The sequence below is a fragment of the Lontra canadensis genome, unplaced genomic scaffold, assembly GCF_010015895.1.
Source record: "Lontra canadensis isolate GAN:19392208 unplaced genomic scaffold, GSC_riverotter_1.0 scaffold4, whole genome shotgun sequence".
Classification (NCBI taxonomy): domain Eukaryota; kingdom Metazoa; phylum Chordata; class Mammalia; order Carnivora; family Mustelidae; genus Lontra; species Lontra canadensis.
Genome location: NW_022630998.1, coordinates 6,612,110 through 6,626,454, shown reverse-complemented (window position 1 = coordinate 6,626,454; position 14,345 = coordinate 6,612,110). Strand labels below are relative to the sequence as shown.

General features: G+C 36.2%; 1 protein-coding gene across 4 annotated transcripts in view; it reads right to left on the bottom strand.

Moving 5' to 3' along the window:
- TMEM232 (transmembrane protein 232) overlaps positions 1–14,345 on the bottom strand; it is a 271,759-nt gene that overhangs the window by 143,287 nt on the left and 114,127 nt on the right. For all 4 annotated transcript variants that reach the window (XM_032845118.1, XM_032845126.1, XM_032845132.1 and 1 more), the window contains one exon: positions 336–580. In XM_032845118.1, the coding sequence (XP_032701009.1) occupies positions 336–580 (245 nt within the window). The remainder of the gene's footprint in view (positions 1–335; positions 581–14,345) is intronic.

The window sequence follows — 14,345 nt, the reverse complement described above, 5'->3', positions numbered from 1 at the left end:
TTTTATAGACCCTGAAAGGATACACAAGCAATTAATGATAGGGAGAGGCAGTGGTAGACTAGGCAAATGAAGATCAGTTATGGGAGGGAGGCTTTCATCATATTAAAACACTGATTAATTTTATATAATATTATCTATTTTAAACATGAGGAAATAGTTGCCAAGAAGAGAATACTTGCTTATGATAGAATACCTAGGAGCTATTGGGGCCAAGATTTGAATTGAAAAAGAGAAAATGTGTTAAATCATGTGGCACATATTATATATCATTTACATGGCTTTGAAATATAGTATATTAGAACAACAGGACTATTTTGAATAATGCTTCATTTTACCTTATAGTAACATGTAGAACTCTCTTCTTCACAGAATCCTTTTTGTTCAGATATTTCCCTGGATCCTGTTTTTTCAATGGTTTTTTCAAAGGAAGAACATGGGCTTCAGTGGAGGGGAAGAACAGTTTGGAAAGAGCATTGGCAATTCTCCAGCCTATGTATTTAGAGTAAGTTTCATCCCCTACATTCGATGAGACTTTTGTACTATAATTAGTGAAGGGATCAGTTGGGTCATTTAACTCAGCCTGTTGAAAGAAAAGAAAAAGGAATCAGTTGAAACAGAATTAAATGAGAGGAAAAATGACACATTTTTAAATAAAAGATAAACGTATGTTCATTTTGACTAATGTTGCATTCTTCCTGTTAAATAAAAATAACTTTTATAAGAAAAAAAAGCAGACTCCCAAAAGATTTTTAAAATTATAAGTTATTAATGAAATAAACAATTAAGCATGAAAAAAGTCTTGAAATTTCAAAAATTTAATGATATGATTTCCTTTCTTTTTAAAGATTTATTTATTTATTTGCCAGAGAGAGCAAAGTTGGGGGTGGGGGAGGAGGAAGAATCCCAAGCAGACTCTACACTAAGCACAGAGCCCACCATAGGGCTTGATCTCACGATCCTGAGATCATGACATTAGACTCACGACCCCGAGATCACGACCTAAGACAAAACCAAGAGTCAGACACTTAACTGACTGCACCACTCAGGTACCCCTTAGTGATATAATTTCGGTCTTAAATTTGCATGGTTTTCATACCTGAATTTCATATTTATATTTAATAAGAAATTAAGCAATCAGAGAGGAAGTGAGGTGATGGAGGAGTAGGAGTCTTAAATATTTGGTCCTAGGAGTCCAGTTGGATAGTTATCAAACCGTTCTGAACACATAAAAGCTCAACAAGAGATAGAAGAAAAGAAGAGCAACAATTCTAGGAACAGAAAATCAACCACTTTCTGAAAGGTAAGATGTGCAAAGTGAATCTGAAGCGATGGGAAGATAGACTGCAGGGGAAGGGACAGCTCCCAGCAAACGGCGGAGCAGTGGAGCACAAAATTGGAACTTTAAAAGTCTGCTCCACTGAGGGACATTGCTCCAGAGGCTGAGCAGGGGTGGAGCCCTCATGGGGACTGTGTCTCTCAGGACCCACAGGGTCACAGAAAGACCGGGGGTGCCTGAGTGTGGCAGAGCTCCCAGGCATCAGAGAGGGGAAGCCCAATACAGAGACAGATTAAGAGAGAGCTCTTAGCTTGGAGTTACCTTAAACTGTGATCTGAGGCACAGTTGGGCCACTGCTCTTCAAGCAGGGACCCCACAAGTGGCAGATCTGGAGAGACCCCCTCCTTCTTCCTCTGGGAGGAGTGGCAAGGAGCAGGAAACTGATGGGTTTGGAGACTCCAAACAGAGCTGTGTGCCAGAGACTGAAACACTCAGTCACACGCCAGGTGAGCATGGAGTGCAGCCAGAGACCAGGGAGATGGGAGGGATTGACGCTTTTCTCTGAAGGTGCACTGAGGAATGGGACCTCTCAGCTCCTCCGGGCTAGAGAGATAGGGAGGACACCATTTTCATTCCCATCCCCAAAAGCTCTATGGAAAGCATTCAGGGAACAAAAGCTCCCATTCAGGGAACAAGAGCCCCAGAGACCCAAACTGTACAGATTACTTAGCCTGGCTCCTGGCAAAGGTAGTATAATTTTGCCTCAGGCAAAGACATTTGAGAATCACAGCAACAAACCCCTCCCCCAGAAGATCAGCAAGAATATCCAGCCAAGACCAAGTTCACTGATCAATGAGAAGTGCAGAACTCCAGAGCAGCACATAGAATTCATGGCATTTTCCCCATGGTTCTTTAGTCTTTCAAAGTTAAATTTTTTAAATTTTATTTTTCTCCTATTTAATTTTTCCTCTTTCCTCTTGTAATTTTTTTAACTATTTTATTTTATCAATAATTTTTTTAAATCTTTTAAAATTTTCATTGTTATAGTCATATTTTATCCCTTCATTGTATTTAACCTTATTTCTTGTATACATATAGGGTTTTTTTTTCCTTTAAAATTTTGGGATACAATTTCTTCTAATAGATCAAAATATACCCAAAATATACCCAAAATATACCCTAATATACCCTAAATATACAATTTCTTCTAATAGATCAAAATATACCCTAAAGCACCTGGCTTTGTTCTAGTCTCCAGCCTGATTACATTCTCTCCTCCTTTTTTTTTTTCTTTTTCTTTTTCCTTATCAATTCCTTTTTTAGAATCTTTTTAAATTTTCATCTTTATGGTCATATTCCATCTCTTCATCATGTTTATTCTTATTTTTGTACATATATAAGTTTTTCTTTCTTTAAAATTATGGGAGATAGTTTCTTCTAAGAGACCAGAATACACTTAGAATCAAGTAGGTGTCTCTGTTCTATTCAACAGTCTAATATATACATTTTTATATTTTTCCCTCTTTCTTCCCCCAGTTTTGGGTCACTTCTGATTTGGTTAGTGTATATTTTTCTAGGGACTTTGCCACGCCTTTAGTATTTTGTTCTCTCATTCATCTGTTCTTATTGGATAAAATGACAAGGCAGAAAAACTCACACACATGAAAAAAAAAAAAGAACAAGAGGCAGTACGATGGCTAGGGATGTAATCAATATGGACATTAGTAATATGTCAGAACTAGAGTTCAGAATGACAATTATCAAAGCGCTAGCTGGGCTCGGAAAAGGCATAAAAGATATTAGAGAATCCCTTTCTGGAGACATAAAAGAACTAAAATCTAGTCAACTTGGGATAAAAAAAGCTATTAAGGAGGTGCAATAAAAAATGGAGGCTCTTACTGCTAGCAGACAAATGAGGCAGAAGAGAGAATGTGATAGAGAAGACCAAATGACAGAGAATAAAGAAGCTGAGCAAAAGAGAGAAAAACAGCTATTGGACCATGAGGGGAGAATTCCAGAAATACCATAAGATGAAACAATATTAGAATAATTGGGATTCCAGAAGAAGAAGGTGGGGGGGCAGAAGGTATATTGGAGCAAATGAGAGTGAGAAATCCCCAAATTTGGGGAAGGAAACAGGCATCAGAATACATGAGGCACAGAGATCCCCCTTAAAATCAATAAAAATAGGTACACATCCATCATCAGATCATAAAACTTACAAGTCTTAATGACAAAGAGAAAATCCTGAAAACAGCTTGGGACAAGATGTCTGTAACATACAATGGTAGAAATATTAGATTGACAGCAAACTTATCCACAGAGACCTGGCAGGCCAGAAAGGACTGGCATGATATATTCAGAGCACGAAAAAAGAAAAATATGCAGCCAAGAATACTATATCCAGCTAGGCTGTCATTGAAAATAGGAGGAGGGATAAAAAGCTTCCAGGACAAACACAAATTAAAAGAATTTGCAAACCACAAACCAGCCCTACAGGAAATATTCAAAGGGGTCCTCTAAGCAGAGAAAGAGTCTGAAAGTAGTGGACCAGAAAGTAACAGAGAGACAATATACAGTAACAGTCACCTTACAGACAATACAATGGCACTAAATTCATATCTTTCAATAGTTACCTGAATGTAAATGGGCTAAATGCCTGAATCAAAAGACACTGTGTATAAGAACAGATTTAAAAAAAAAAAAAAAAAGACCCATTGATATGCTATCTGCAAGAGACTCATTTTAGACACAAAGACACCTCCAGATTTAAAGTGATGGAGTGGAAAACAATTTACCATGCTAATGGACATCAAAAGAAAGCTGGGACGGCAATCCTTATATCAGATAAATTAGATTTTAAGCCAAAGACTATAATAAGAGATGAGGAAGGACACTATATCATAATTAAAGGGTCTATCCAACAAGAAGATCTAACAATTTTAAATATCTATGCCCCTAACATGAGAGCAGCCAATTATATAAAACAGTTAATAACAAAATCAAAGAAACATATCAACAATAATACAATAACAGTAGGGGACTTTAACACCCCCCCTCACTGAAATAGACAGGTCACTGAAGCAAAAGACCAGCAAGGAAATAAAGGCTTTAAATGACACACTGGACCAGATGGACATAACAGATATATTCAGAACATTCCATCCAAAAGCAACAGAATACACATTCTTCTCTAGTGCACATGGAACATTCTCCAGAATAGATTACATTCTGGGGCACAAATCAGGTCTCAACCAGTACCAAAAGACTGGGATCATTCCATGCATATTTTCAGACCTCAATGCTCTGAAACTAGAACTCAATCACAAGAGGAAACTTGGAAAGATCTCAAATACATGGAGGCTAAAGAGCATCCTACTGAAGAATGAATGGGTCAACCAGGAAATTAGAGAAGAATTTAAAAATTCATGAAAATGAAGACACAAGTGTTCAAAATCTGTGGGACACAACAAAGGCAGTCCTGAGAGGAAAATATATAGCGGTACAAGCCTTCTCAAGAAACAAGAAAGGTCTCAAGTACACAACTTAACCCTACACCAAAAGGAGCTGGAGAAAGGACAGCAAAGAAAACCTAAACCCAGCAGGAGAAGAGAAATCATAAAGATCAGAGCAGAAATCAATGAAATAGAAACCAAAAAAACATTAGAACAGATCAACGAAACTAAGAGCTGGTTCTTTGAAAGAATTAATAAGATTGATAAACCTCTGGCCAGACTTATCAAAAAGAAAAGAGAAAGGACCCAAATAAATAAAATCATGAATGAAAAAGGAGAGATCACAACCAACACCAAAAAAATACAAACAATTATAAGAACATATTATGTACAACCATATGCCTACAAATTTGACAATCTGGAAAAAATGGATTCATCCCTAGAGATGTATAAACTACCAAAACTGAACCAGGAAGAAACAGAAAACCTGAACAGTCCCAAAACCAGTAAGGAGACTGAAGCAGTCATCTAAAATCTCCCAACAAACAAGAGCCCAGGGCCAGACGGCTTCCCAGGGGGAATTCTACCAAACATTTAAAGAAGAATTAATACCTATTCTCCTGAAACTGTTCCAAAAAATGGAAATGGAAAGAAAACTTCCAAACCTATTTTATGAGGACAGCATTACCTGGATCCCAAAACCTTGATCCCTTGATCACAAACAAGGATCCCATCAAAAAAGAGATTTATAGACCAATATCCCTGGATGAACAGATGCAAAAATTCTCCCCAAAATACCAGTCAATAGGATGCAACAGTACATCAAAAGGATTATTCACCATGACCAAGTGGGATTTCTTCCTGAGCTGCAAGGTTGGTTCAACATCCGCAAATCAATCAATGTGATACAACACATTAAGAAAAGAAAGAACAAGAACCATAGGATACTCTCAATTGCTGAAAAATCATTTGACAAAGTACAGCATCCTTTCTTAATCAAAACTCTTCAGTGTAAGGATAGAGGGTACATGCCTCAATATCATCAATGCCATCTATAAAAAACGCACAGTGAATATCATTCTCAATGGGGAAAAACTGAGAGCTTTCCCCTAAGCTCAGGAACACAGCAGGGCTGTCCACTCACTACTGCTATTCAACATAGTACTAGACGGCTTAGCCTCAGCAATCAGACAACAAAAAGAAATAGAAGGCATCCGAATAGTCAAAGAAGAAGTCAAACTCTCACTCTTTGCAAATGATATGATACTATATGTGGAAAACCCAAAAGACTCCACTCCAAAACTGCTAGAACTCATACAGGAATTCAGTAAAGTGTCATGATATAAAATCGATGCTCAGAAATCAGTTGCACTTCTATACACTAAGAGCAAGACAAAAGAAAGAGAAATTAAAGAGTCAATCCCATTTACAATTGCACCCAAAACCATAAGATACCTAAGAATAAACCTAACCAAAGAGACAAAGAATCTCTACTCAGAAAACTATAAAGTACTCATGAAAGAAATTGAGGAAGACACAAAGAAATGGAAAAACGTTCCATGATCCTGGCTTGGAAGAACAAATATTGTGAAAATATGCTGCCTAAAGCAGTCTACACACTTAACACAATCTCTATCAAAATACCATCAACTTTTTTTCCAAAAAATGGGATAAATAATCCTAAAATTTTTGTGGAACCAGAAAAGACCCCATGTAGCCAAAAGAATGTTGAAAAAGAAAACCAAAGTTGGTGGCATCACAATTCCAGACTTCAAGCTCTATTACAAAGCTGTCATCAAGACAGTATGGTACTGATACAAAAACAGACACATAGATCAATGGAACAGAATAGAGAGCCCAGAAATAGATCCACAGCTCTATGGTCAACTAATGTTTGAAAAAGCAGGAAAGAATGTCCAATGGAAAAAAGACAGTCTCTTCAACAAATGTGTTGGGAAAATTCGACAGCCACATGCAGAGAAATGAAACTGGAGCATTTCTTTACACCACACACAAAAATAGACTCAAAATGGATGAAAGATCTCAATGTGAGACAGGAATCCATCCAAATTCTTGAGAACACAGGAAGCAACCTCTTTGACCTCAGCTGCAGCAACTTCTTGCTAGAAACATCACCAAAGGCAAGGGAAGCAAGGGCAGAGATGAACTACTGGAACTTCATCAAGATCAAAAGCTTTTACACAGCAAAGGAAACAGTCAACAAAACCAAAAGACAACTGACAGAACAGGAGAAGATATCTGCAAATGACATATCAGATAAAGGGCTAGTATCCAAAATCTATAAAGAACTTATCAAACTCAACACCCAAAGAACAAATAATCCAACCAAGAAATGGACAGAGGACATGAACAGACATTTCCGCAAAGAAGACATCCAGATGGCCAACAGACACATGAAAAAGTGCTCGACATCACTTGGCACCAGGGAAATACAAATCAAAACCACAGTGAGATACCACCTCACACCAGTCAGAATGGCTAAAATTAACAAGTCAGCAAACGACAGATCTTGGCAAGGATGCAGAGAAAGGGGAACCTGGTGAGAATGCAAGCTGGTGCATCCACTCTCGAAAACAGTATGGACGTTCTCAAAAAGTTGAAAATAGAGCTACCCTATGACCCAGCAAACCCACTACTGGGTATTTACCCCAAAAATAGAAATGTAGTGATCCAAAGGGGCTAGTGCACTCGAATGTTTATAGCAGCAATGTCCACAATAGCCAAACTATGGTAAGAACCTAGATGTCCCTCAACAGATGAATGGATAAAGAAGAGGTGGTAAATATATATATAATGGAATACTATACAGTCATCAAAAACAGAATCTTGCCATTTACAACTGCATGGATAGAAATAGAGGGTATTTTGCTGAGCAAAATAAGTCAATTAGAGAAAGATATCATATGATTTCTCTGATAAGAGGAATTTGAAAGGCAGGGCAGGGGGCTGTGGGGGGGTATGGAAGGAAAAACTGAAACAAGATGGGATTGGGAGGGAGATAAACCATAAGAGACTCTTAATCTCACATAATACCCTGTGCGTTGCTGGGGTATGGGGGGTAGAGATAGGTGGCTGGGTTATGGACATTGGGGAGGGTAGATGCTATGGTGAGTGTTGTGAAATGTTTAAGCCTGATGATTACCCCTGGGGCAAATAACACATTATATGTTAATTATATTATATGTTAATTTTTTTAACAAAGAAACTTAGCAATCAGTTGAATTTCATCTTCTATAATCTAAACTTTCATTGAAACCAACAAAAATCTAAACTATCTTTGAACAAAATTTGTGTTAAGGAAAAATAGAAAAGGGCTTTGTATTTAGCTCACATTGGGGATGTTCTACGATTTATATTTAAATTAAATTTAATATGTTCTAATCTTTAAAAAAAAAAAAGACCTAATAAAAATTTCCACAATACTTAAGCAATTTTTAGTCAGGACTGTGCTATTTTCTGAAATTTCCTATTTATGTTCAATAATGTCCATGACTGATTTTTAATTAAACCTTCTTTTGAAATGGCTAGAGGCATATTTTCTCTGGCTAGAATTGGTAATGATAAATGAAGATGTAAGTTTCAAAATCTCATGTTACATTTTTTAAAAATGTTCACAATATGTTCATGTTAGGAATTCTTTTGTAAATAAACTGGAGTCTTCCTCCTTGCATGAAAATTTTACATTTTTTATTCAACATTACCATCTTCAGGCAGTTTATTACCAGTCACTCAGGATTCATTTTCTATGCCTATTGATCATGTGGTAGAAAATTAAGGAATAGAAAATATTTCCCTGCATATGAACATCTAACTTAAACACTTAAGGCCGTCAAGATCAGGCGTGGCTCAATCAAATTACTATTTAAAGATGGACTATTGCATTTAGACAAAATAATAGTGGGAAAAAATGAGAAAAATCTCATAATAAAAACTGAAAAACAAAGGGTTAAAGCAATGAAGAAAATAACCAGAGGCACGTAAGTAAATAGGGATTACTGTGAAAGCTCTGGAGGATGGGAAAGAGCAAAATGCAAAACTATGTATGTTTATAGTATATAGCATAAGCAAACAATGTCTATACTATTCCCAGTTGTTGCATGTCTTGATTATTAACTAGACCGAAATCACAGAAACAGCATTCAATTTGAAATAAAAAACTAAACTGTGTCTAGGACATTTCGTAGCTGTGGTGACTTAGAGGAAATTAGTTAATGTCTCAAAGTCTGCAGGTTCATCTGTTAAAAGGTAATTACAGTACCTATATTTTTCTAGCCATTTCTTCTTATTTACTGTTTGTGTCCAGTACAAATCAATTCCATAACCTGAGAAGTTACTATGAATAAAGGCATAAATACACAAACACAATATATAATCCAAAATAGATATACAACATTCACATATGAAACAAAATGTAAGTTCAATCACACACTCAATAGCTTGAGATCTGTTCAATATGGTTGTTCCAGGGTAGATTTCTAAAGATTAAAAAAAAATGACCTCAGTTATCAAGACTACTGTGGCAATATTCGATACTAGAATATGTAGTCATCAATGTGCGACCGTGTGAACAAAAGACTTTAAGGAGTATCTATTTTTAAAAAGGTTTCTCCACCTCAAAGCAGCTGTGAAAGATTTACTTTCCCTAATTCAGCACACTTTAAGCTTAGGACCAGGTTTTAACTATCTAAAAATATTGACTGATAGCAGAAAGCATTCCAAATGAGACCATTCTGATTCACAGAGTCCCTTCAAAAAGTATTTACAGAAAGAGTACAAAAATTCTGAATTTAAGTTTCCACTCTTCACTTCCCATATTTGATTTACAGTTTGATTCACATATTTGTCTTTTTAATTTCAAGATGTGTCAATTTTACCTTCAAAACAGATCATTTTTTCAATTGTAAAAAGTATTCAAGATGTGCAGAAATAAAAAGTATTTGGAAATTAGTTGAGGTCAGTGCACTTTTTGGAATCATTTTAGCTAAATGAATCACACTTTTATTGAGTAGGAATAAGTGGTAAATATATAACCAAAATTTACTCATTATACTTGGATTTGGGGTAGACTCAGTCCATCACTACCCTGGTACATGTCAGTTACTATATAAAAAGTCAAACGCGATGTAAAATCCAAAGCCTGAAAAGAAAGAGTTCACTTCTCAAGAAACAGTGATATCTAGAGCACATTGGCCTTAAATTAATACAGCTGAAACATTAAGGAATTACAGTAGCACCTGGAAGTACCTTTTAATGTACCTATAAATAGAATCTTGGAAGCTTTTTGTTTTAACGATTTTACAGCATTAATGAACTAAATGGAAACCAAATCTCTTTTCCATATTTTATCCTTTATCTCTAGATGAGATAAAATCTATTGTCATCTTTAGGTACGGTTTTATGTGTCTTGTACTTCTTAAACCATGTAAGAATATCACAATACTAATTTTGGATGTTGTTTCCCTTCATCTTGTAGTTGAAACTCCAGCAGATTTAATGCTGTGATTCATTTTCTAGTCAAACCCTTCACATGCTCTCTAAACCATTCAATTTTAGGATCCTCAACATTTTCTGTGTCAATAAAATAAAGTATGGAATTAAAAAATTCAAAGAAAATCTGTTTGTTCCTTGTCACTATGGATGTCTATACACCATCTGGATTGGATTTAGAAAATGGGGAGGTACAGGTGACCCCCCCCCCATCCATGGCGATGTGTTCCAAGACCCTCAGTGAATGCCTGAAACCATAATACTACTGAACCCTATATATGCTTTTCACTATACATACAGACCTATGATGGGGTTTAATTTACAAATTAGGCACATTAAGAGATTAACAACTGTAATAAAGTAGAACAATTGTAACAATATTCTGTAATAAAAGGTTAATGAATGGGTCTCTCTTTATCTCTCAAAATATCTTACTGTCCCGTACTCACCCTTCCTCTTGTGGTCATGCAAGATGTTAAAATGCCTATGTGGTAAGATGGGAGGTGAATGGCGCAGGCGCTGTGAAGTAGCATTAAACTATTATTGACCTTCTGATGATTGGTCACGAGCTTCGTCTGCTTCTGGACCGTGGGTGACCACAGGTAACTAAAAGCTCTGAAAGCTAAACTGCTGATAAGGAAGGACTACTGGAGATGTTTCTTGGCTGCAGTCTCGTAAGAGCAGAGATAAAGAACAGAGACGAGACTAGTTGTTCACTGCAGAGCATTACCACTTGTGTGGATGGTGGATTTAGCTAGATTAGAGGCAGGTGAGGTATTCTGGGAGGAGTTACTGGAAAACATTACAACAGTTGCTTGATTTGAATAAAGCTGCCTGGGTAGGAGCACGCCAGAATCAGCAGCCTCCAACTGATTCTGACCACCAAAGATTTGCCCCGGTTCCCCTACCACTTGCATACCTCCACAGATACCAGATGCATGGAAAACCTCTAGCCATGGTGGGCTGCGTGCAGGCAGGGTGGTTTACCAATACAGTTTATTCTGCTTACCTTTCCTGGCTCAAATTTTTTAATAAGAAAAGATACTTCAAAATCAATATGTAATATTGTGCAAATATTTTACTATAAGCTTTTGCATTATAGAAGTGATGGATGAGGGGCATCTGGGTGGCTCAATCAGTTAAATGCCTGCTTTCAGCTCAGGTCATAACCTCAGGGTCTCATATTCAAGCCCCTGCTCCCTGCTCAGCGGGGAGTCTGCGTCTTCCTCTCCCTCTGCGCTCCCTCCACCACCACCACCCCCTCCTCCATTCCCCGCTGTTGCTGGCTCTCTTGCATGCTCTTTCGCTCGCTCAAATAAACAAATAAAATCTTTTTTTTAAAAAAAGAGCAATGGAACAATAAATGTGTAAGTAAATGAATAAACAAAAAAAAAAAAAAAAAAAAAAACCTGGGGTAAATGTCTGGTAAAGAATACATTGTCTTCAGACATAACATTACCCTGCATTACAGAATATTGATGCTGTCTTTTATCATGACTCATTTGGCTACCCCTTGTTTTCTTACTTCCCAGACCAGAAAAGTTGTAGATCCAGATGCCAATTCTTTCAACAAGCAAAATGAAGGCATTTCTTTATCTCTCGTCATGGGTTTACTCATTGAAAGCCCAGGTGAATTTCTCTCCCCCATTGATGTTCAAGACATTTGACTAATGGAAGTATAGTATCAAATATCAGTCAAATGCATATTTAACTTATCTAGAAAAGATTTTGTTTTATTGCTTTCCTGGAGGAAGAACCAGCAAATAGTATGGGCTTTGCAATTAGATCTGAAATCCGTTCTGGCATTTCCGTTTATTAGTTGAGGGTGCGAACTTTGGAAAATGTTACCTCTCTAGGCCTATGTTTTGTCTTTGGTTTAGTTCTGTCTTGTTTTTCATTTGTGATATGGAGATAATAATAACCACTCTGAGCTTTGTGAGGGTTGACTTAGCATACAGCAAGAAGTTCAACAAATACCCACAAATTCCCTGAGACAGAACACTAACGCTCCAGCCTTTGCAGATCACCCTGTAGAAGACTTGCCAGACTGAAAACAATTATGTTATATTGTCACTTTTACATTAGCAAATTTGTGGAATAGAATCATGATTATTCTACCATAGTCATTTCTTTTTTAAAGAGTCTTCCTTCACTTAAAGCCATTATTCTAATGTTATAATTCAGAGACTTAAATGCCAACCACATATAAATATGTATCTATACTTCTTGGGAGTAGACAACACAAAATATTAATGACTATTCCTTACAACAGATGCCAAAATCATGAATTCACTACTACTTGGCCTGCTAATAAACATTACTTCAAACTCCATTTATAAATATCATTTATACATTATTTACATTTTTATCATATGTCCCTACTTTTTAGCAATAAAATTTGGAATTTTCCTTACTGCATTATTGAAACAACATTTTTTACTAAGAAATGAATAGCTATTCCTGAACATTTATGTTAATTTTACTCATTTAGTATTAAAGTTGGGAAGGTGGTATTAAAAAATATTTCTCTCACACACATGATCTAGCCACTTATAAGGGCAGATACACACTCTTTTATTTTTGTATTGGTCACAATGGTGGTAAAAAACCAGCATTTATGTAAGTTAGCAAGCAGATGCATAAATCAGTACAAAGGGAAATTCTCTAAGGAATCACAACATAGTAGCGATGCTAAATAAATAGAATCTCTCCAGAGTTTTAAATTTTCTGTCAATAATTAAGGAAATGTAACAAACACATCAACATGTAAGCTAACTCACACTCTGCTTGATATGAGAGAATGAAAAAGAAATAGGATGGTAGCTACTGCAGCAGAGTTTATAGCAAATTCTGTTTCTTTCATCTCTCTCTGTTGTTTCTCCACATCTCCTTAAGTAATCCTAGAGCTAGGTATATTTAACTTGTTTTGAGGGGAAAAAAATGACAATTTTATTCTTTAAATTTCAAAATTTAAAGTGAGTCATATGTAGCCCCAAAAGATTATTTCCTACAGGAGTTACAAAATCTCCAAAGAGAGGACAGCATGAGAAACTCCTAACTATTAAAATGTGGTCCTTAGTTCATCATTATCTGTCATTACCTGGGGACATGTTATAAATACAGAATTTCAGGCCCTAGTCCTATATATCTTAAAGTCTAAGAAGAACTAATGTAATAGATTAAGAAAAGCACCAAGATGGGAATATCCATCTTTCCAGTTGTGTGATCTTGCACAAGTTATTTAACCTCTCTGAGCATGTTTTCTTATTCCTAAAATGGGGTGATAATAATACTCCCCTTTATAGTGTTATTATAAAGGTTAAACACGAAAATTGAATACATTAAAGCACAATGTCTGATATACAAAAATTCTTCAATAAATGTTAATGCCTTATTTGTATTTAATTTTGGAGAGAGGACATGGCAGAGTGGAAATAGAAGAGCCTTTAGGTTAAGACACTCACAGATGCATCCACCACCAGCCACTTATTTTAATTGGGCTTAGACTCAGACACTCCCATCTTTGTGTGTGATGGAGGTGCTGGAAGAGTCATGGAGCACAGGTGAGTTAATATATGGAAACACTTAGCACAGTGCCTGGCTCAGTATAGTTTTGTTTTCTTAAAACAGTGTACCCTGTTACATTAGAATTCTACTAATGTAATTCTACTAATTCCAAAGAAATTCTATTCTTTGGAAGAGGCTGCACTCTTTCAAAAAGACATCTCCCTTTCCATACTCAGAGCTTCCATTTATGTCAAAAGAAGACCCATATGTGGAGGGGAAGAGAGGTAGGTACTGAGAGAATAGAATCTAATTGTGTTGTTTATTCTATTTTGCCACTTTATAGAGTACATTAGGAGTATAAGTATATTATAGAGTACATTAGGAGTATAATATCATTAAGAATAAAAGTAAATTTTAGTTTAAAGAGCTCACCATGAAACATTGACCACAAAGTGCATTACCTGGTGAGTCAAAGGTACACTGAATAAAGTCACATATTCATTTCAGCTTTACATATTTCTTTTTTATATTTTAGGTCATATACCAGATGGAAGAAAGCATTTATACTTGATGACTTTTCCTAGATGTGCCAACATATG